Raw genomic sequence first — 21157 nt, forward strand, 5'->3', positions numbered from 1 at the left:
GGGCTGGCAGCTCTGCCACGTAGCTACAGAGGGCCGGCTTTCCAGCTAGTTCTCACAGTCTCCCCACCCTCCGCGCCTTCTACCTCCATGTCGGGACTCGGATTGGGGCCCCCCCTCACCGCGCAGGCGCGAGCTTTTTCCGCGCAGGCCCCAGGCCCCACCTCGTGTTTCCTTTTAGCTGCCGTGGGATACCGAACTGTCGTGCGTAAGCCTTCTATGCCGTCCTCGCTTTCCGGCTGCTGTTTCTCCACGGCTCTCCCCTCCCCCCCACCCCCACCGTTCTCTCCCTGACGGCTTACTTTGCGGCAGCGCGGAGAGCCCCACCCCCTTTCTCTGCGGAATCACCATGGCGGCTGGGGTAAGTTTGCCGGCTCTGGCAATCCAGGTTACCCTATCCGACGCCATCCTCTGCCGGAGTGGGTCCAGCCGGCGTCAGAGGGTTTCTGGAGCCGAGTGGGGAACTGATCCGGGGTCTAGAGATCGTACTGTTGGAGAGTAGGGCTTCCAGGCCCCGGAGGGGAACTGAGGCTGGGGCTCTGGGAGGCCAAAGAGGTGGAAGGGTCTGGGGTAGAAGAGAAAAGGGATGCCAGATCCTGGCAGTCTGGGACCTGAGAACGGAGTTCGGTTCGTTGCCTTCTCGAGACGTGGGATCCGGGCAGGTTGACAGAACTTTTGCGACCGTTTTGTGGGGCAACAGGAGGGACAAGGGAAGAGGAGGGTCTTTGCGGGCACGTACGGCGGGCCACGGTTAAGGGTCGTCCTGCGGGGAGGTTTGGCAGCGAGAGGAGTCTCCGGACGCTGGAGTCAGACCAGTTGGACCCCGCTGGCCACGTTAATAGAAGGAGAGAAGGAAACCCCTGGGAACTCACTGCGGGACAGGACCGGAGGGATGGTACGCGTGACAAGGAATGAAAGGTTTTTTAGGGAGACCGAGTTGGCTTAGGAAGAGAAGATGCCATTCGGTCTCTTTGTGGCTGTTCGGAGGGGGACTTGGAAATGTCTTGGTTGGTGTGTGTGTCTTGGAAACAAGGGTGATGCTTTTGAAGGGTGAGCGGCTCAGTAGAGTAAGCAGGCGCTCAGTGACCATCAATGAATGAACAAGGGCTCTGGGAAGGGAGGGGTGTGTATTTGTCGGCAGATGGAATCTGAGGGAGCTAGGAGTTGTGCATTTCTTAGAGGTGTATTTGAGGGGAAGAGAACGCTTCCAGAGACGTCCTTACGGAAGGTCACATCTGTCAACAAGCTTTATTTAGCAGTTGGTGTGTAGTTCTGTCCTCGTATTTTGGAGGACTCTGATTACACAAGACTGCAGATACTGAAGAACTAACTTGGTTCACCAAAGGGAGTAAATGAGTGAGTCGAAACAGATTGGGATTACTCGGGGAAGTTGTTCCCGGGTAACACTTAGGACTGGGACCCTTCTAGTCATTAATGGCTTATTCCCCGCCTTTTCCCCACAGACCCTGTACACATATCCTGAAAACTGGAGGGCCTTCAAGGCCCTCATTGCCGCTCAGTACAGCGGGGCTCAGGTCCGCGTGCTGTCCGCACCACCCCACTTCCATTTTGGCCAAACCAACCGTACCCCCGAGTTTCTCCGTAAATTTCCTGCTGGCAAGGTGAGTAGGGAAGTGGAGAGGGGGCTTTGGTCCTGAGAACCCAAGGAGAACTGAGATTCCATCACTCTGAAGATGACCTCCATCTTTAAAAGGGAGCTTTCCATGTTACTTTTTTTTTTTTCACGCTTCAGAGAGTTAAAAACTTTTATTTTGAGACAGTTGTGATTTATTTGTTGTTAAAAATAGTACAGAGCTGTTCAGTCATTTCCTGTGAAATTCACAGGCTTCTTTTTATTTGTGGGAGAGGGGATCAGTTTTGACTGATTTCAGTGCAAATAGATCAAATGTTTGCTATGAGTAGAATTCTTGCCCCAAGAGGCTTACAGAGATAGATAAATAACCATGCTACATGTAGAAGAGATCAAGTGCAGTGGGGGAGTACTATAATACTTGGGATAATATAGACAGAAATATCAGACTCGGGTTTCTTGCCTTTTGCTTATTTGACTGAGATTATATACAAATATCTAATATCTAAAATTTGGGGGTCTCTTATGTGAGTTCAGATTGTAGGGGATGGCAAGTTGCTCATACAGTTTTGGTTCTTGAGTTTCAGATAGTGTCAAGAGTTTGGTCAGCAAGGGTTCTCAGCCTTATATAAAAAACTTTATTCAAAACGATTGAGTCCCTGGGCATGACTAGTGAGAAACTGCTGTGTATTTACTTATGACTGCTTTGTCCCCAGGTTCCAGCCTTTGAGGGTGACGATGGATTCTGTGTGTTCGAGAGCAATGCCATTGCCTACTATGGTAATCTGCAGTGGCTGGGGAATGGGAAGGTCTGGAGGTGATGGGGTGCAGGAGAGGGTGAGGGGAGCTGGAGCGGGCAAGGAGAGGAATTTTCAGGGACCTGCACTGGCTTTGACACAGCCCCAAAGCTCTGACCTTTATGTTCTGCCTCTGCAGTGAGCAACGAGGAGCTGCGGGGAAGTACTCCCGAAGCAGCAGCCCAGGTGGTGCAGTGGGTGAGCTTTGCTGATAGCGACATAGTTCCCCCAGCCAGTACCTGGGTGTTCCCCACCTTGGGCATCATGCACCACAGCAAGCAGGTGAGCCTTGGAACTTGGGGAGAAACCAAGAGCAGGGGTGGCGTCAGCTCCTCAGTATCAGGGAGGAAGAAATAAAAAAGATTGAGGAAGGGTGATGCCAAGAATATGTGGATAATAAATACCTAATCTTTGAGCTTTCAGTTGGGAGCGCTGGGCTGTTGATGGTATATGGATTCTTTGTCAGACAGACCCAGTGGAGGTGGGAGGTCTGAGTGGCCAGAGGAGAGGCCTCTGCTCTAGAAAGGTTGTACCAAATGGTAAGGGAGTGGTTAGACCAGATGACCTCTAAGGTTCTTTCTAAAATTCAAAGATATATGCCTACGATCAATGCAGTGGGAAATGAAGCCAGACTGCGCCATGAAGAAATTTAACGTTGAGAGCTTCATTTGCGATACATTTGGAAGGAGCCAGGACTCAGTGGAATAGCTACCTTAGTTCTATTATTGGGGGAGAAGGGCAGGGACGAGGGTTGGTACCCACTGCCGAGTCTGATCATTTTAAATCAATAGGCCACAGAGAATGCAAAGGAGGAGGTGAGGCGAATCCTGGGGCTGCTGGATGCTCACCTGAAGACGAGGACTTTTCTGGTGGGCGAACGTGTGACGCTGGCTGACATCACACTTGTCTGCACCCTGTTGTGGCTTTATAAACAGGTGAAGTTTGTAAAGAATCTGGGTTGACAGAGGGTAGGTGGGGATTAGAAACAGAGTGACAGGCTTGCCAGGTTATCTGTATCCTGCTGATGTGAGGGAGTCTGAGGCAACAGCTAGTCTTTAGGAATTCCAGGGTTGAGTACCACTGTTAACGGAAAACTGGGCGCCGCTCCGCAGCATGTGGGATCTTCCTGGACTGGGCCACGAACCCATGTCCCCTGCATCGGCAGGCGGACTCTCAACCACTGCGCCACCAGGGAAGCCCTGGTTTGTTTTTTTTTTGCTACGTCATGCAGCATGCAGGATCTTAGTTCCCCGACTAGGGATCGAACTCGTGCCCCCTGCAGTGGAAGTGCGGAGTCCTAACCACCCGACCACCAGGGAATTCCCAGTTTCTGCATTCTTTTGTTCCCTTAAGATCATTAATCACAAAGACCTGTTCAAGGACAAGTATTACAGGCAGGTTCAGATCACAAAATGGCTTAGGCCAAAAATGGCTTCTCTTATGTCAAGAAAGTGCCTGGTTCTCTTTTTCCACAGACCCTCTACCCTGTCTTCTCACACCACGACTGCTTTCCCTCCTGAGAAGTTTGATCCTGTTCTGTTGCCCTTAATTTCTGTTTGGCAGCTAGTACGTTTAGTTTGTTCCCGTGTTTCTCAGGTTGCCCGGTTGTGCTTAGTTGTGAAGACAGAGGTAGAGGTGATAGCTTCAGCATCAAGATCTTTGGAGGCAGAACTAGGATCAGTTCTTGGCTTCAGTACTTACTGGTTGTTGGGGGGAGGGTGTGTGTGGATTCATTTAGTCCTCCTTTTCCCCCCTGTGGAAGCCATAAAACCAAGGTAGGAATAATCACTGTTGAGGTTATTGGGTTAAAGATGGCATATTGCTGGTTCCTAAACAGCAGCTCTTGGACTGTTGCTGGACCAGAATAGTAATGTGATAACAGCAAAGAAAAAAGCACCTACTACGTGTCAGAGCCTGTGCCAGGGCATAACAAGGACAACCTTAGTGAGTCTTTGCTTGTTGTGTGGGTGAACGAAATGTAGCCTGGAAGTTGTGGAGTAGGATTTGAACCCAAGTGCTGCAGAATCAGCACTACAGAGCTGACTGCGATGTATCCTTGACAGGATTATTTTCCCTCTGATCTTGGCAAACCGAAAAAATGGTAGATGAATTTTTCATGAAGCTAAGTTTAAGCACCCTGTTATTCTGAAATAAACTTTTTTGCTGTTGACTGTTTACTTTCTGAAGTTTGATGATGCATGTATATATCTCTCACATATCACATAGTTCACATAGAGAGTTTTCATTATTTGCTTGGCAAAGTGAACAGTTTGTAGTTCTCTGTTGGTCCCCAGCCTTTTAAGTTCTATTGACACGTGAAATGGCTTTGTAAAAGGAGTAAGGCACAATATAAATATTCCTACCGGGTAGATTCGCAGTGAATAGAGGGTGGGACGAAGCATCCATTAAGTTGGATTGGACTGCAGGAGAGAGATTAGTAAAGTAAGTGGGCAGTAGCCCTCCAGGGAAAGCTGGTGTTCTGGGGGCTGAAAGGAAGCTGGAGCTTTGGTGTGGAAAGAAACAAGGGGCTCTGACTGGAAACTCGTCAGGATTTTTCCCTCCGCTGAGTTTATGTCCACTCTTGCATCCTGGCAGGTTCTGGAGCCTTCTTTCCGCCAGGCCTTCCCTAATACAAACCGCTGGTTCCTCACCTGCATTAACCAGCCCCAGTTCCGGGCGGTCTTGGGGGAGGTGAAACTCTGTGAGAAAATGGCCCAATTTGATGGTAAGTCTGAGGAGGTAGGGGCGCGTGCCGGCAGGGTCAGGGGACTGGTTTGCTCAGTCTTAACCCATTGACTTCCTGTCTAGCTTTTGGGTTTTGTGGACCCACAGAACGTAGGGCATCGCACGTAGCAGCTAGTATTTTGTGATAGTTGTCTTCTGCACACACATGCTCCCGCTCATTTGTGTTAATGTGTAGAATCATGATGCACGTGTATGTGTTGCTGAGGGTTGCATTCTTGCTCAGGATGTACCGTGAGGTGGCGGCAGTGTAGTGTCAGATCCCTTAGCTCCCGCCCAGCAGCTTTCCTCCGTTACTTTGCTTGTGCCTGACTTGGGAGGGTTGTGGAAAGAGACCAGACGTTGACTTTTCTCCTTCCGTTTGCACCAGCTAAAAAGTTTGCAGAGAGCCAGCCTAAAAAGGACACCCCACGGAAAGAGAAAGCTTCTCGAGAAGAGAAGCAGAAGCCCCAGGCCGAGCGGAAAGAGGAGAAGAAGGCAGCTGCCCCTGCTCCCGAGGAGGAGCTGGATGAATGTGAGCAGGCGCTGGCTGCTGAGCCGAAGGCCAAGGATCCCTTTGCTCACCTGCCCAAGAGGTATGGATGGTGGAGGGTAGGGGGCATGGGGCCCAGGAGGGCCTGTGCTCACCTCTGTGCATCCCCCTCATACTGCTAGGGCCTAGGATTTTAGGTTGTCCGTACAAAATTGAAAGATGTATTTTAGTTGCAAATAAAGCAGCTTCCAGACTTTACCGTCAAGAGTTGGGTGACTTTTGAAAGTAGCAAACAAGTTCCTAATGCATCTGGTATTTGAGGATATCAGAACTCCCTTTCTAGCAAAGAAAGCACATGGGCCCAGGGCCCAGAATCCGGTGTGGAGGTGAATTGATTGGTCTTGCGTGCGCACGTTAGGATTTGAGATTGAGAACGCTCGGAACTAATACACTGAGGGGCGCAGGAAGGAAGAAAATGCAGAGAGCCTCCATCTGCCCTGCTCTGCTGGCTTTGCTGAGGCAGCGGACACCATGTCAGTGTCCTCTGATTGTCTTTTTGCTGTTCTGATGCATCAGCCTATATAAAAATTGCTCACTTTAAGAGAAAGGATGATGACCATGGCTACGTAGTGTCTGTCTGGTTTATTGTTTCCCAGCGTGGGGGAGTTAAACCCCACAAGGAGAAGGACGTATATGGGGTGGTCGTCTGTGTCCTCTTCTCAGTCACCATAGGGGTTCCTGGAAGAAGGAATACAGTAAAGGGGGGATTTTTAGTGTGAAAAAAGTGGGACAGCCAGTACTTGCCCAGTTGTTTACCATCAAATCTTTCTTCAGTCACTGCTCCGGGTCATCTTATTAGAATTTCAAGCAATATGAGAAATGTCTTTTCCATGGTCACGTCACTTAGTTCGCTTTTCTGTTTTTCTTGCCCATTCTGCCTTTCCTAAAGCCATCTATCCTTTCACTAGTTGGTTTGTTGAGGTGCAACAGTGTTTGACCTCCCCGTTTTGTAGTGGTTTGTATTTGCGATGAAGGAGCACGCACTGGTGGTAGGCATAAGAAGAAGTATGTGGAGTTGTAAGCGACCTAGTACTGGATGGTTACCATTAGGAACCGCTGCTTCCCCATTTGGGGAGCAACTTGGGGTGTAGCTGAGAGCTCTTACTCCCAGGCACTTCATACAAGGCGGCTCCTAACGCAGCTGCTTTTTAAGGATATATTCCTTTCTGAATCTAGCACAGGGGCAGGTCAGGAGTGAGCAGGATTTTTGGTATCTGTAAGTAAGCTATGATAACCAACCCAAATTATGTACACCCTCGTAACATATGTACTGCTAATAGCTAGAGATACTCACGTATATTGGGTCTGTACACTGGGCAGAAAATAAATCAGGCAGTAAACTTAAAATCTTTAATAAACTTAGCATTTTTTAAAAAAATAATTTAAATTTTTTGGCCGCGTTGGGTCTTCGTTGCTGCTCACGGGCTTTCTCTAGTTGCAGCAAGCGGGGGCTACTCTTGTTGCAGTGCGCGGGCTTCTCATTGCGGTGGCTTCTCTTGTTGCAGAGCACAGGCTCTAGGCGCGTGGGTTTCAGTAGTTGTGGCACGCAGGCTCAGTAGTTGTGACTCACGGGCTTAGTTGCTCCGCGGCATGTGGTATCTTCCTGGACCAGGGCTTGAACCCGTGACCCCTGCATTGGCAGGTGGATTCTTTTTTTTTTCTAACAGTTTTATTGAAGTATAATTTCCGTTATGAAGTATAATTTCCATTACGAAGTATAATTTTCCATATAAAATTCAGTCGTTAAGGCTTCCCTGGTGGTGCAGTGGTTGAGAGTCCGCCTGCCGATGCAGGGGACACGAGTTCGTGCCCCGGCCGGGAGGATCCCACATGCCGCGGAGCAGCTGGGCCCATGAGCCATGGCCGCTGAGACTGTGCGTCCGGAGCCTGTGCTCCGCAACAGGAGAGGCCACAACAGAGGCCCGCGTACCGCAAAGGAAAAAAAATAAAATAAAATTCCGTCATTATAAGTATATAGTTCAGTGCCTTTAACTAAATTTATAGATCTGTGTAACCACAAAAATTAAATTTTAAAACATTTCCAACACTACAAAAGTTCACTGGCAGGCGGATTTTTAACCACTGCGCCACCAGGGAAGCCCCAGCACTTTTTTTGTTTTCTTTCGTATCATTTGGGAGTGCTTATTAGTACTTATTCGTTACATTACCATGGTGTACTCCTGGGCTGCCAAGATGATTTTCCCCAGGATTCTTAATGACTCAAAAGTGATGTCTTCAAAGACAAGACTCATTTGTCCAGAGTTAATTTTAGTCCTTTTAAGACCTTCCAGCTACCCTAACCCTGTGGTCATTTGTTTGTTTTTTTTTAAATTTTATTTATTTTTTTATACAGCAGGTTCTTATTAGTTATCCATTTTATACATATATCAATCCCAGTCTTCCAACTGTGGTCAGTTTGGGGAGAAAAATGGACACATGGTCATAAATAATAAAGTTCAAACAGCTCAGGAGAGAGTGAAGAAAAACTCCCCAGCCCTAATTTTTTTTTTTTTTTTTTTTTACTGAATTTGTTACAGTATTGCTTCTGTTTTATGTTTTGGTTTTTTGGCCCTGAGGTATGTGGGATCTTAGCTCCCCAACCAGGGATCGAACCCACACCCCCTGCATTGGAAGGTGAGGTCTTAACCACTGGACCACCAGGGAAGTCCCCCCCAGCCCTACTTTTTGGGTGGTTGAGGAAGTAAAGCACCTCAGATGAGGTCTCTGATGTGCATTTGGGAAGGAACCTGGGACCTCGGGTTAAAGGACAGATTCTCTGCTTTGCTACATTGCAGCAGTGAGCAAGTCACACCACTTAACCTTATTGGTAAAGGGAGGGATGGTAACATTCTCTGACTCCAGGGTTTGTTGACATTAATTATATACTAATGAATAATTGAACCAATTAAACATTCAGTATAAGGGGGTTTAATAGATTTATGGCACATTCATGCAGAAGATTATTTAGCCATTAAAACATCTGCAAAACATTCTTGATAGCCAGGCAGTATTAAGTAAGCAAATTGTGTAAGGCACAGAATTACATGCATCATCTTTGGAAAATTGCTAGTGGGAAGTACATTAAAATATTAGTTATCTTGTTTGCTGGCATAGTGAGTGATTTTCTTCAGTCAGTATGTGTTTTTATAATTGGAAGGAAAGAAAAAAAAACCAGAAGCCCTACCATGGGGGGAGGCACCTCTCCTCTTCTGAAGCTGGCATCCTTGGCTCGGTGTGCCAGATTGCTTCAAAGGTCACCTGAACTTGTTTCTGAGCAGAGTAACTAAAGGACACGGGTGTAGGATTTGGGGTGGAGGCCCTTTGCAAACATTCACTTACATTGCCATCATATTATAGTGTGTGTAACCTGAAGAGGCCTGTGTGATGGGGAGGGGTGGGGGCAGCGACTTGGGTGAGTCAGGAACTTGAGGGTGACTCTTGGATAAGAGCCCGGGGAGGGGCCGGCCAGGGGAAAAAAAAAAAAAAGGAGTCCTCGCTGTGAGTCTCCACCAGGGGGCAGCAGCTCGCCGTGTCTTTCTTCGGGCAGATCCTGGGCCCCACCCTCCACGTGCCAAGCATATTTAGGCTGGGGGTGGGGGGATACGGGAATGCCCTGGGCGCCTTTCATACCCCCCAGCTCTCCTCCCTTGGAAGGTGATACACGTCTGCCAATCCAGTGACCCTACCTTTAAAGCAGTATGTTTGAGTGGAAATGCCCTTAGTTTCTCTTAGCATGGCAACGTTGCCGCAGTAGGACCTTCTCCAGCTTGATCTCCTTGCTTTTTTTCCTTCATTCAGTACCTTTGTGTTGGATGAATTTAAGCGCAAGTACTCCAACGAGGACACACTCTCCGTGGCGCTGCCGTACTTTTGGGAGCACTTTGATAAAGATGGCTGGTCCCTGTGGTACTCCGAGTACCGCTTCCCTGAAGAGCTCACCCAGACCTTCATGAGCTGCAACCTCATCACTGGTGAGCAGAGGGTAGCTCTGGGAAGAGGAAGGGAGGAGACAAGGTAGTGGGTGACATGATTTCAAAGGCTGAATGTTCTTCCTTGCCCTTCAGGAATGTTCCAGCGATTGGACAAACTGAGGAAGAATGCCTTTGCCAGTGTCATTCTGTTTGGAACCAACAATAGCAGCTCCATTTCCGGAGTCTGGGTCTTCCGAGGCCAGGAGCTTGCCTTTCCGGTGAGGAAGGTGCAGGGGAGGGGTCTTGTCTCTTTAGGGCGGGGCGAGGGTTTGGGAAGTGCACGCGTATTCCTGAGCCGTTGGGCATTCCGGAGAGTTCAAGGAATGTGTCCACGAAGGAGCTGTCATGTTCGCAGGAGTCCTGGGGTCTGATGACGGGTGTCTGAGCTGGAAATAGCAGGTGTGGGGCAGCGGCCAATAGCCTGACCACATGCTTCTACCTGGCTTTTCCTCCCCAGCTGAGTCCAGATTGGCAGGTGGACTATGAGTCATACACATGGCGGAAACTGGATCCCAGCAGCGAGGAGACCCAGACGCTGGTTCGAGAATACTTTTCCTGGGATGGGGCCTTCCAGCATGTGGGCAAAGCCTTCAATCAGGGCAAGATCTTCAAGTGAACATCTCCTGCCATCACCTAGCTGCCCGCACCTGCCCTTCAGGGAGAATGGGGGTCATTAAAGGAAACTGAACATCGAACCCTCTCCTGCCCTGCCTCCTTTGTGGGTGATGGCTTCTTCAAAGGGGAGTAGATATGTTGAAGCAGGGTGTTGTGTATACCTGCAGGACCTCCCTGTGTAGGAGAGAAGTGTTCAGAAGAGCAGAAAGAGAGGCCTCTCCTCAGTTTTGATTTTTTTTTTTTTAATTGCCTTGCCTCTCCTGTGATGACCATCTTCTAGCCTAGCTGGGAGAGACTGGATGTAGTTAGGAGGTGGTGACACGGGGCTTTTGCAACTACCTAACTGGAGACCTTCCCGCGTGAAGGGGGAGAATACCTGCCGATGGGGTGAGAGCACAGCATGCAGAGCGACTTACCACTACTTCCCGCAACTGCCCTGTGAGGTGGGGCAGCAGCCGTATCCCAAGAGTCAATAGTTTCAACACTTCAGACAAACAGCGAGAAGAGACTCCTTGGAACAGATACTGGCCTGTGGCCCCTAACCTGGCTGCGGATCATCTCTGGGGTATCCCTACTTTCTAACAAGGAAGTGGGGTTCAGAGATTTAAGCAACTTGCCTGTGATCACACATCTTAGGTGGTGGAGACAGGATTTTGAACCCAGTGGGTGTCCCTGGAGCCTGTACCCTAAAAACGCCCTAGCGCTTCCTGCAATGTAGAGCAGTCATAAATGTCTTTTAACAACCCTGCTCAGACCAGTGGTTGCTATTTTTTCTCCTTTGAGCTTAATTTTTTGTTATACCCTTTTCAGGGATAACTTGCCCCTACTCTGATTGTCTTTTCTGTGTCTTCTGAAGAGCATTAAGGATCTCTGTAAATTTAAAAGCTCAGGTGAAGTCGGAAACCTGGTTTGATTCACATTTTGAGGCTTTGGTCTCCAGGTTGTGGTTTTCTGAGTGGTTATTTTTTCCCATCCCTTAAGTCCAAGCACAAAGCAAGGGCAGGGGGTCTTGGCTTGGGAGGGGAAGAAGGTAATCTTTCCCGGTACAGGTGGGGGCTGCTAGCTTTTGAGGGAATAGGGCTGTAATCTCGCTGGTACCTTAACTGCAGTTGGGGTTCTGTGAACAAATGGGCAGGGGAGAGTGGTGGTTTGGAATCCAGTTGGGTGAGGATGGGTTGATTCTTGCTCAGAATTTGCACCTTGGTAGTTGTGAGTTGGTTCCAGACTTGCCACCTGTCTTGCTTCTGAGCATTCTGGGCTCCTGGAGGATAGGAGCTAGAAGTGCTAGGTGCTGGCCAGGGTGTGCCCTGAGCTGGTTGCCTGCGCCTCACAGAACCAGTCACACTCCCCTTCCGGGTTCCATTTCCCTCCACACCCTCTGCTCCTTGGCTTGTGTAATTTTCACGACCTTCCTGGTATCCTTAATCTTCCCAGGACCTGAAGATGGAGGCAGGAGAGATTGAGCTGTGCAAGTAGGTTTGCAGGGTTACGCCCGAGAGGCCTGGGGAAAAGGGGGCGGCTTGGGCAGCGGTGGGCCTGGCAGCCCACGTGCATGGGGGGCGGTTCTGGCCTGTGGGGGGGGGCTGGACCGCCTCCTAGCCTCCCTCAGACTGCAGGAAGAGTGACTCATCCACACGTCCTTCTTCTTGTGCCTGTAGCTCTGGCGGTTGGTGCCGAGGAGTGTGGCCAGGTTGGTTGAGGCCAGGCCTGCGCTTGGGGGAGGGCCAGGACCCACAAGCAGGAGGTGGGGTGGGAGGCCCAGAGGAGAGGGGGTTGTGTGGCCTCAGGAAGGTTTGCTGTTGGCCTCCAAAGGGTGGGGGGGCCTCTACCCTGCCGGGGTGGGCAGGAAAGAGATTAATATCAGGAGATTCTAGGGCAGATGTGGGGCGGGGAAAGGGGGAGTACAGCTGTAGTTAGGTCGGTCCCCGCCCTGCCCCGGGGAGCCCTGAGTCACCACCGCACCGCCTGAGGACTCGGGATCTCTCCAGGATCCCACCGGGTGCCCGCCCCGCCCTCCGTGCTGCGCTAGAGCCCCGCCCCCCGCTCCTCCCAGTGCGGGGTGGGGGCGCTCTCGGCCCCGCCCGGCTCGCTAGCCACAGCCAGTGAGCTTGCGCCGTGGGGACGTCTCCCGTGGTGGGGTCGTTTTCCAGACGTGCCGGGGAGGCTCACCGTGCAGCTGGCGTCCCCGCGCCCACGGTGCTGCTCAGGCCGGCAGGGGCTGGGGTCGCGGGGCGGAAAGGGAAGGGGCTGCTGCGAGTGGGTGGAGAGCTGAGGACAGGGCAGGATCTTGGAGAAATGGGATAGGATGGGGGGAGGAGGAGGCTATTTCACCCACTTACGGAGCAAAATCTCAGAGCCTCCAGAAAGGGAGGGTGAGAAACTGGAGAGGGGGCCGGGGCTCAGACGTGCGTTTGACTGCAGATACAATCTACAGTGGCTGGAGTGTGAATGGGAGGCTGAGACTTGGTTTAGCTCGTAGATAAACCAGTTATAAACTGGTTATAAGCGGCTGTTTATTTTAGCTTTGTTGGCGTTTCTGCTTAAGTCACTTATTAAAAAGTCAAAAGCCTTTAAAGTTCTTCCAAGAAACACCTAGGTTGTCTTTTCTTCACGTCCTGGTTGGAGCTGGACATCTGCTGCTCACATTGGGTCAGTCCCATCCATCCCACCAGCTGCCCACATGCCCCATATGTGCCACTTCCCCTTTTGAAGGGTGGGGGAAGGGTCTAGAATGTTGAAGGGAGAGGAGTGAAGCGCTTTGAAGACTCCACCCAGTCATTTCTGAAATTAATACCGTGATTTTCATGGCAACCTTTCATGGCATGTCCTCAGAACCCGAACTTTCCCTCCACACATCAGGTGGGTGTTCCTGGGTGACTGTGGCTTACCCGGCTCACCCCATCAGTGGTACCTGCAGGACACTGTAACTTCCCCAACTTGCTTTGGTCCTCTATGTTTTTTGGTTTTTAGGTTTTTAAAATAAATTTATTTATTTTTGGCTGCATTGGGTCTTCGCTGCTGTGCGCAGGCTTACTCTAGTTGCGGCAAGGGGGGCTACTCTTTGTGCGGTGCGCGTGCCTCTCATTGCAGTGGCTTCTCTTGTTGCGAAGCACGGGCTCTAGGTGCGTGGGCTTCAGTAGCTGTGGCGAATGGGCTCAGTAGTTGTGGCTCGTGGGCTCTAGAGCGCAGGCTCAGGAGTTGTGGCGCACGGGCTTCGTTGCTCCGCGGCATGTGGGATCTTCCCGGACCAGGGCTGGAACCCGTGTCCCCTGCATTGGCAGGCGGATTCTTAACCACTGTACCAGCAGGGAAGTCCCCTCTCTGTATGTTTGAATGTAATTCTGGGGCACCCACCTTATTTATTCTTCCCCTAATGCTATGGAGCTAAAATATTGGTGCTCCAGAAAGGTTAAGAGAAACTGTGCCACCTGCTCTTGTCTGTTTGCTCTAATCAGGCTGGCATGGCTCCCAGAGAAGGCTGTTGTTTTACTCCAGTGGAATGACTGGGGTGTCCCAGTGCCTCAGCACGCAAGGGGTGGGTGAAGTGGGGGTAATGGCGGTTGCTGGGGAGTAGCTCTGTATTCATTTGAATCTCTTGTAAGAGAGAGAATGCCTTGGGCAGGTGGGGCTGGTTCAGTGGCAAAGGTATCCTTGGTGACCCTGGATCTCTACGTGTTCCTGGATTTTTTTCATTCTTGTAGCCCTCTCCCCTCATGTGGCCGCCCCCTTTTGTTTTGCTGATTTCCTCAGGATTCCAAGGGGAGCCTGTTGACCTTACTTTGTTTTACATGATGGGCAGGCCTTGCGCTGAGCGGGAGCTGGATGGTCATTAAGGGTTTGGGGCTATTTCTGATCAGATCTCCCATGGAATGTGCCTCCCTCTACTTCCAGCTGCCCCCTCCCCTCCGCAGCAGGAACAGCTGTCATGTGAGGGCCTCTCCCGCTGGCTCAGCCCTTTTGCAATCGTTTGGCTGGCTCTGCCTGGATGGGGGTGGATAGTGAGGATGGGCAGAGCCAAGGGGTAAACGAGGGGACACGGCAGGGCAGGGGAGCCATTGGAGGGTAGGGAGGGCTACGGAGTTGAGGGCAGAGGGGTTGCCAAGGCCAGGCAGGAGGAGTGGAAGCTAGACCAGGGAGGTTAGGGTGCTCATCGAAAGACATGGGGCCCACACTGGGATCGGAAGCTTTCTAGGTGTAAGGGAGAGTTGGTTATAGCGGGACCCTGGCCAGTCATTCTCCAGGGAGATCTGCATTTCCCCTGATTCACAGGAGAGCCACGGGGTGCTTTCCTGCCCATTGGCCTGTATTCAGGACCTGAGTCACCGAGTTGCCTAGAGTGTTGGCTGTCCTATAGTGGCGGTTCCTGTGTGGTTCCTGTGCCCGCACCCCATCCACTCCTACTGTTAGGACAGGGGTTAGCAAACACGCCCCTTTTATCCCGCTGTCTTCAATAGCAACTTTCCATCTCTTTGACTCAGTCTTACAGAATGTACCTCGGGGAGACCACAGCAAGTAGTCCCTTTCTTTTACCCAAGAGAAAACTAGAGCCCAGAGAGGGGAAGTGACTCATCAAGGGTGCATGCTTCTCTTTCCACAGTTTTTGCAGCCGCTCACCGAGTCACTTTTGCTCCTAAGAAGAGCAGGAGGACGTGTCCCTCAAAACCTATGGACAGGGGCTTCCCTGGTGGCGCAGTGGTTAAGAATCTGCCTGCCAGTGCAGGGGACACGGGTTCGATCCCTGGTCTGGGATGATCCCACATGTCACAAGCGACTAAGCCGGTGCGCCACAGCTCCTGAGCCTGCGCTCTAGAGCCCATGAGCCACAACTACTGAGCCCGTGCGCCACAACTACTGAAGCCTGTGCTCCTAGAGCCCATGTTCCACAACAAGAGAAGCCCACACACCGCACCAGAGTAGCTCCCGCTCGCCGCAACTATAGAAAGCCCGCGGGCAGCAATGAAGACCCAATGCAGCCAAAAAGTAAATACAATTTTAAAAATTAAAAAAAAAAAAAGCTGTGGACAAAGTACAGTAGTTTTGGAAGCGAGGAGAGGGTTGTATCTAAGGCTGCCAGCAGCCCGAGTAGGCAGCCCTGACCCGGGAAAGGATTATGGAAGTGGAGCAGGTCCTGGGGCAGGGGCAGACCCAGCAATCCAAGTCCCGGGGCGGGCAGAGGGCACAGGGTGTAGCAGAGGCGGGACTTCGAGTGACAGGAACCTCAACTATGTGGTGACTCAGGCTCTGGGCAGCCTAGGCCCTTCCTTCCCTGCTCAGCCTGCTTCTCCTTAAACTGGACTTGAGAAGTATGGGCACAGGAGGGAGAGAAACCCTGGGCTGGTCTTCCCTTCCCTGGGGAACTGAGGGAAAAGCAGAGGAATTTGGAAAGGACGGCAGAAAGGCAGATCCCAAAAAAGGAGAGAGGAGGCTGGTGTTCCCCTCTCCCAGCCCCTCCCTCCCTGCTGCCCGCTCCCTGCTGCGGAGGGGAGCTGCCTGGGGCGTTGGCTGCTCTGTCCATTCCAGCTCCCTCCCTCGGCTCCTGTTTACAAGTCCATCCGCCCAGTCCCTGGCTCAGCTCTGGGCTCTTTTTTTCTCTCTCTCCCTCCCTCCCTGTACAGCCTCATTCAGTCCTGTTTTGCCACTTCTTTTCCTTAATCTTGGGTCTCCATTTCCCATTATCTTTTTGCTCCCCCAGCATCCCGGCACCCACAGCTCAGGTGCCTCTCGGCCATCTCTCTCTGCCGCTGGGGATCCAGCTGTCTTGATGTGGCCGCCTGCCCCACTCTCCCTGCTCACATCTGTTCCCCGTCTCTTGCCTAGACAGCCTTTCTTTGCCTTCTTACATCCCAGAGTCTCTACTCAGGGCCCTGTGTCTCATCTCTCGTTCTCTAATCAGCTTTCACTTGGGTTCTGCTTGGGCCTGAAGATTTCAGTTAGGACTGAGTGTAATGGGAGGGTTTCCGGTATCCTAGCTGTCTGATCTGCGTAATTCAGGAACTCCTTATTTGAAGCCTGAGGTTTAACACAGGCTGGGATTTGAATTGAGCTGGAGAAGGATGGTTTGACTTGGCTTCCTATTTTGGGTTTGGGTTAGGAGTTTGGGGTTTGAGAATTGCTTAGAAAATAATGTTTGGGTCCCAGAATCGCCCAATAATTTTGCTGTTCCACTAGGGAAGATGATAGATTAGAATCAATGACAGTGAATGGAGAAGGACCTGGTGCTTGGCAGGGATGCTCATCTCTGGGCTGGTGTGGGTATGGGGTAGAGGTGGGGTCTGGGAGATCCCAGATGGCTCGAAGAAGGGGTAACAGTAATTTCTGTGCTTCTAAGGCTGACATGCCAAAGGGCCCTCCTCCGGGGAAAAAGTCTGCTTTCAAAGAGACTGCAAGCAGACTGCACACTTCGCTTCCTTTCTGGGATCAGAGTTTAAAAGCCATGATGACTCTTTGAGCAGTTGGCTTCTTTTCTTCCTCGTAACACACTGATTTCAGAGAAGGGGACTGTGGAGAGAAGGGAGGGGAAGGGGAATCCCCTGGCATGGGGCCTGCCCACGGAGCTCCCCTTTGTGGTTGCTATGGAAACAGGCATAATAAGAACAAAACAGAGGCACGTTGCCTGGCAACAAAGGAGCCCAGGGTTCATCACACACATACTACATACATATCAGGGAACCCCCAGGGAGGGCGTGACACTTCTGGGGAAGCTAGGGTATCCTAGTGATGAGGAGTCCTAGAGCTTACCTAGCTTTTCCAGTGAGTCTGGAGGACTGGTGTGGGATGCTTCTGAAGGATGGTGTAGTGGCAGGGGAGGGCTCACGTCCTCTCAGATCCCTGGGTAGCCCTTATTTTGACAGGAAAGTCTGAAGCAAAGGTTTTCTTTGCGATGTTGGAGCCAACTGAGGGGACTCATAACTAAAAAATAGTGTGTCTGTGTGGGGGGAAGTAAGGTAGGGGTGTAAAAGATATGTAAGAAAAGATAATGTCCAGTTTTTCCAAAGCATAGGACTCAGAGTACAAGGTAAGGTGCCATCAGAGGATAGATCCTTCTGGACTGAGCGCCTTGAGGGCAGGGATTCCATCTTGCCAAGTACCCCATTACCTGCACAAGCACCACCAGCACCACCACCCCCAGCGGCCCCTGACCCAGTGCTGGACACAGTGAATGTTTGTGCAGCTGCATGAAAGACCTACACGTGGGGGAAGTGCTCCCTGAGGCTGAGAGCAAGGGGAAGCTGACTTCCCCTCATGGGAATCACGGGGTACAGGATGCTGTTGTATAAAGAACAAGGGCTTTGGGGCCATTTATACCTGTAGTTCATTCACTCATTCACACATTTAACCAAGTGTTCTGGAGTGATTGCTTGGTGCTAACTACTGCTCTAGGCGTGGCGTATACAGCAGAGAACAAAGAATTCCTGCCCTCGTGGAGCTTAGATGCTGGTGGGAGCTTTGACTCCTGTTTCTGAGGGTTGTGTGATTTTAGGTAAATCACTGCCCCTCTCTGAGACCCTTTCCTTCCTGCATGTGAGGATTAAACGAGCTGACACGTCAAGTGCCTGCAGCAGTGTCAGGCACAATCCCCACTGAGGTAGCTTCGGGGAGTGAAAGCTGGGGGCTACAGCAGTGGGGGGAAGGAACAGGGTCGGCAGAAATTTCTAAAAGTGTGTGTCTCCAGTTGCACCATTGCCAACTGTTGAAGATATTCCCTTCGCCTGGGCTGAGGAGGCTGACCTAGGAAACCCCAGCTTTGGTCTGGCTTTTTAGAGGGCAGCGTCTAGGTTACCCCTTATCTACCCTCCTAGCCTAGAATGCGGCAGGAGCCAGTCCCCAGGACCACCTCCCAGCAGGTATCCTGACCCTCCTACCGCTGAATGAAGTACCTGGACAGTAATCCCTGCTCTGCGGCTGCTCCCCGACCATCCTCTCCCTCCTTTTTCTCTGTTGACCAAGAGGGTGGCCGGGACAAACAATGGAGCCGATAAGTTGGCTCTGAGCCCAGGACACTAGCCTCTGCTCTTTCACTCCTGGGGGGCTGATGGCGCCCAAGCTGAGGTGAGGGGACAATATCCACACCGTTCCCGACTCTTCCTTTCCTGCTCCAGCCACCTCCCTCCGAAATCCCATGGCCATCTTTCCAGAGCTATCTTTCTGAAAAACCTACCTGCAAATCAGCTCCCGTCTTAATATGCACTGGAAACCCTTGTACTTTCAAGGAGCCAAATGATTCATTTTGTAAAGTTAAAATCCTCCGGTAAACTGTTAACAGTGATTACTTTTGGGGAGAGGGACTGGGTGGGGGGGGAGATGTCTACTTTTTTTTTTTTTTTTTTTGCGGTACGCAGGCCTCTCACTGTTGTGGCCTCTCCCGTTGCGGAGCACAGGCTCCGGACGCGCAGGCTCAGTGGCCACGGCTCACGGGCCCAGCCGCTCCGCGGCATGTGGGATCTTCCCGGACCGGGGCACGAACCCGTGTCCCCTGCATCGGCAGGCGGACTCTCAACCACTGCGCCACCAGGGAAGCCCGAGATGTCTACTTTTTATTGTTCTACTTTTCTGTACTGACATTCTTCACCCTATGGAGGTATTGATTTTGTTTCAGAAACAGCAACAAGGATTATCTGACTTGTAGGATCACAGGCCACTTTGTCTGTATTCTTGGTTCATATTTAAAAACTGAGTAAATGTTATTTAAAATGAGATAAAATTTTAAAAGCCATTGGTATAGGAAATAATTAGCTCTTGGTCTCTATTTTTATTTTTTAAAGCATCCCAAAGTTGAAAAGTTTAGATTTTTTCTTTAAATAAAGTAGGTGCTGGGAAAGGGGTGCAGACCACAATGGAGGTGGAGGTGATTCTTCAGAAAGTCTGCGTTTCTGATTGTGTGTTTGTGATATGGGTGGTGGAACCGACTCTGCTGCGGGTTTGAGTCACTGTGTGTGTGTGTGTGTGTGTGTGTGTGTGTGTGTGTGTGTGAGAGAGAGAGAGAGAGAGAGAGAGAGAGAGAGAGAGAGAGAGAGAGAGAATGAGAGAATGCTGGTGCCCAAGTCTGTGCTTTGACTATGTGTCTCTGCATGTCTATGCTTGTCTGAATGTCTACACATGTGTCTCCACCTTTCTGTGTTCATTATCTGAGTGTCTGCCTGTCTGTGGCTCCTTTGGCTATCTCTTCCCTCCCCCATGCCTGTACCCTGTGCTGGTAACTGGACCTGGGACACAGCCCCCAGGGCTGGCAGCAGAGTTGGCTGCTGGGTATTTTTAGCCTGTAAACATGCTTGCCATTTCAGAGGACAGGGCCGCTGGTCTCAGCCCCAGCCCACTCATGATCATACAGTGAGGAGGGCGCTCCCTGCCGGGGCCAGGTCTTCTCAGGTCCCCAGCCTGGGGTCTCCCTTCTGCACGCAGCATTCCAGAAGGAAGGAAAACTGGCTTCGCGTGGGTAGTGGGTGGCCATCCAGGAAGGAGGATAAGAGAACTCACGGGGTAGAAGCGAATGAGGGTGTAGCCAGAAGGCCCCTGCACCCCGTCATTAAGCGTTTAATAAAATCTCCGTGTAGTTAGAAGTGCCTGTGGGAAATGGCTTAAATTTGGAAACTCTGCGTCCGGCCAGTGGGGTGGTGGAGGGAGGGGGTCGGAGAAGAAATAGGTAGGAAGAGAAAAGCGGGGGTCAGGGAGGTAGACAGCGGGCTCTGCTCCTCCAAGGGGTGCCCGCCTGACTCCGGTGTCGCTGCAGCGGCCGGAGCAGCACGGTGGCACGGGGGGCACTGGTGACCCTGACTCCAGCAGGTGGGGCGAGCGTCTCCAGGCTGGTTCTGTGGGGGGAGGGCCCCCAGAAAGAGGGAAGGTGAGAAATGCGCGCGGCTGCGTGGAGCCTGGGAACCGAGTGAGGAGCCTGGGGCCGAGGATTTGAAGGGTAGCTGCCCGTGTTGAGAGAAAACTCAAAGGTCCGCGTCAGGCTGGCGGTCGCGGCTGAATCACCCAAGTCCCCCAGCCGCAGCCTGAACCCCTTGGTCCTTCCTGAAAAATGGGCTGATTCGCAGTTCCAGCTGTGAGGATGAACCTCAGGGAGCTTCGAGGAGTTTCTTGCCGAAGAAGCCACATAGCGCATCCTTTGGGGGTAGATCCAGGCCCGGGCCAGGACGGGGGGCAGTGGATGGGGGGAGGGGAAGGCAGCACTTCGGACGTGCGGCGTCCCCGGGTCCCCGCGGCCCCCGGTGCCCTCCCAACAGCGCGCTCCCTGGTGCCTTCAGGGTTGGCCCCGCTCACCAGTCCCAGCCCCGCTTCGGCCTCGCCCGGCCCCGCCCTCTCCCCACCGCTCAGGGCAGACCCGCCCGCCCGCCCCAGCCGGAGTTACAAGAGCCGCCTCCGCGCACGGGGGCCGGGCCACTCGGAGCAGCTCCGCCGCGGGGACTGCACCGCCCGCCCTGCCGGACCCGCCCCGACCGGGGCTCGCCGCCCGCAGCAGCCGCAGCACCGCGACCTCGGGCCCTGCGCTGGCTATGGCTGTGCCCTGGGGCTGAGCGCGCAGGTAGGGGCGCCGGGCGCACCTCGGCGCAATCGGGGAACGGGACTCCGGGAACGCGCGAGGGGAGGTGGGTGGCAGGGCTTGGGCGAGGCGCCTTGGGCGGGTGTCACTGGGAAGATTCAGTTCGGCGCAAGGTGGGCAGCCCCGGGCCGCACGGGGAGGCGACGCGTCGCGTCCTGGGAGCCGAGCTCTGCCTCCGGAGTTGGGGCGCTGGTAGGGGCGCAAGTTGGGCAAAGTTGGAAAATCGCTCCGAGACGCGGTTTGCTCCAGTCTGTCTTTCTCTCGAGGGCTGGCTGTGGTCCCTGCTGCACGGCCGGGCGCCCGTTCTTGGCCTGGTGGCCCCTGTCCCACCCCCTCCTTCTCCGTGGGGCGGTGGCTGAGCGCGCTGCTTCG

The 21157-nt window shown here is 52.2% G+C and overlaps 2 protein-coding genes across 3 annotated transcripts in view; both read left to right on the forward strand.

The window, feature by feature from the left end:
* Window positions 1-201: 201 nt before the first annotated feature.
* Window positions 202-10993, forward strand: EEF1G (eukaryotic translation elongation factor 1 gamma). The gene is made up of 10 exons (XM_030833935.3): window positions 202-358; window positions 1461-1619; window positions 2305-2368; window positions 2525-2667; window positions 3177-3320; window positions 4981-5110; window positions 5498-5702; window positions 9458-9630; window positions 9724-9848; window positions 10088-10993. Exons 1-10 carry the CDS (start codon window positions 347-349, stop codon window positions 10244-10246), a joined length of 1314 nt encoding a protein of 437 aa, XP_030689795.1. The 5' UTR covers window positions 202-346; the 3' UTR covers window positions 10247-10993.
* A 9628-nt stretch (window positions 10994-20621) lies between these two features.
* Window positions 20622-21157, forward strand: part of AHNAK (AHNAK nucleoprotein) — an 81648-nt gene continuing 81112 nt past the window's right edge. For both annotated transcript variants that reach the window (XM_070046107.1, XM_030833903.3), the window contains exon 1: window positions 20622-20767. The gene's annotated coding sequence lies outside the window, so the exon portion shown is untranslated. The remainder of the gene's footprint in view (window positions 20768-21157) is intronic.

This window comes from Globicephala melas, chromosome 8, assembly GCF_963455315.2.
Source record: "Globicephala melas chromosome 8, mGloMel1.2, whole genome shotgun sequence".
NCBI lineage: Eukaryota > Metazoa > Chordata > Mammalia > Artiodactyla > Delphinidae > Globicephala > Globicephala melas.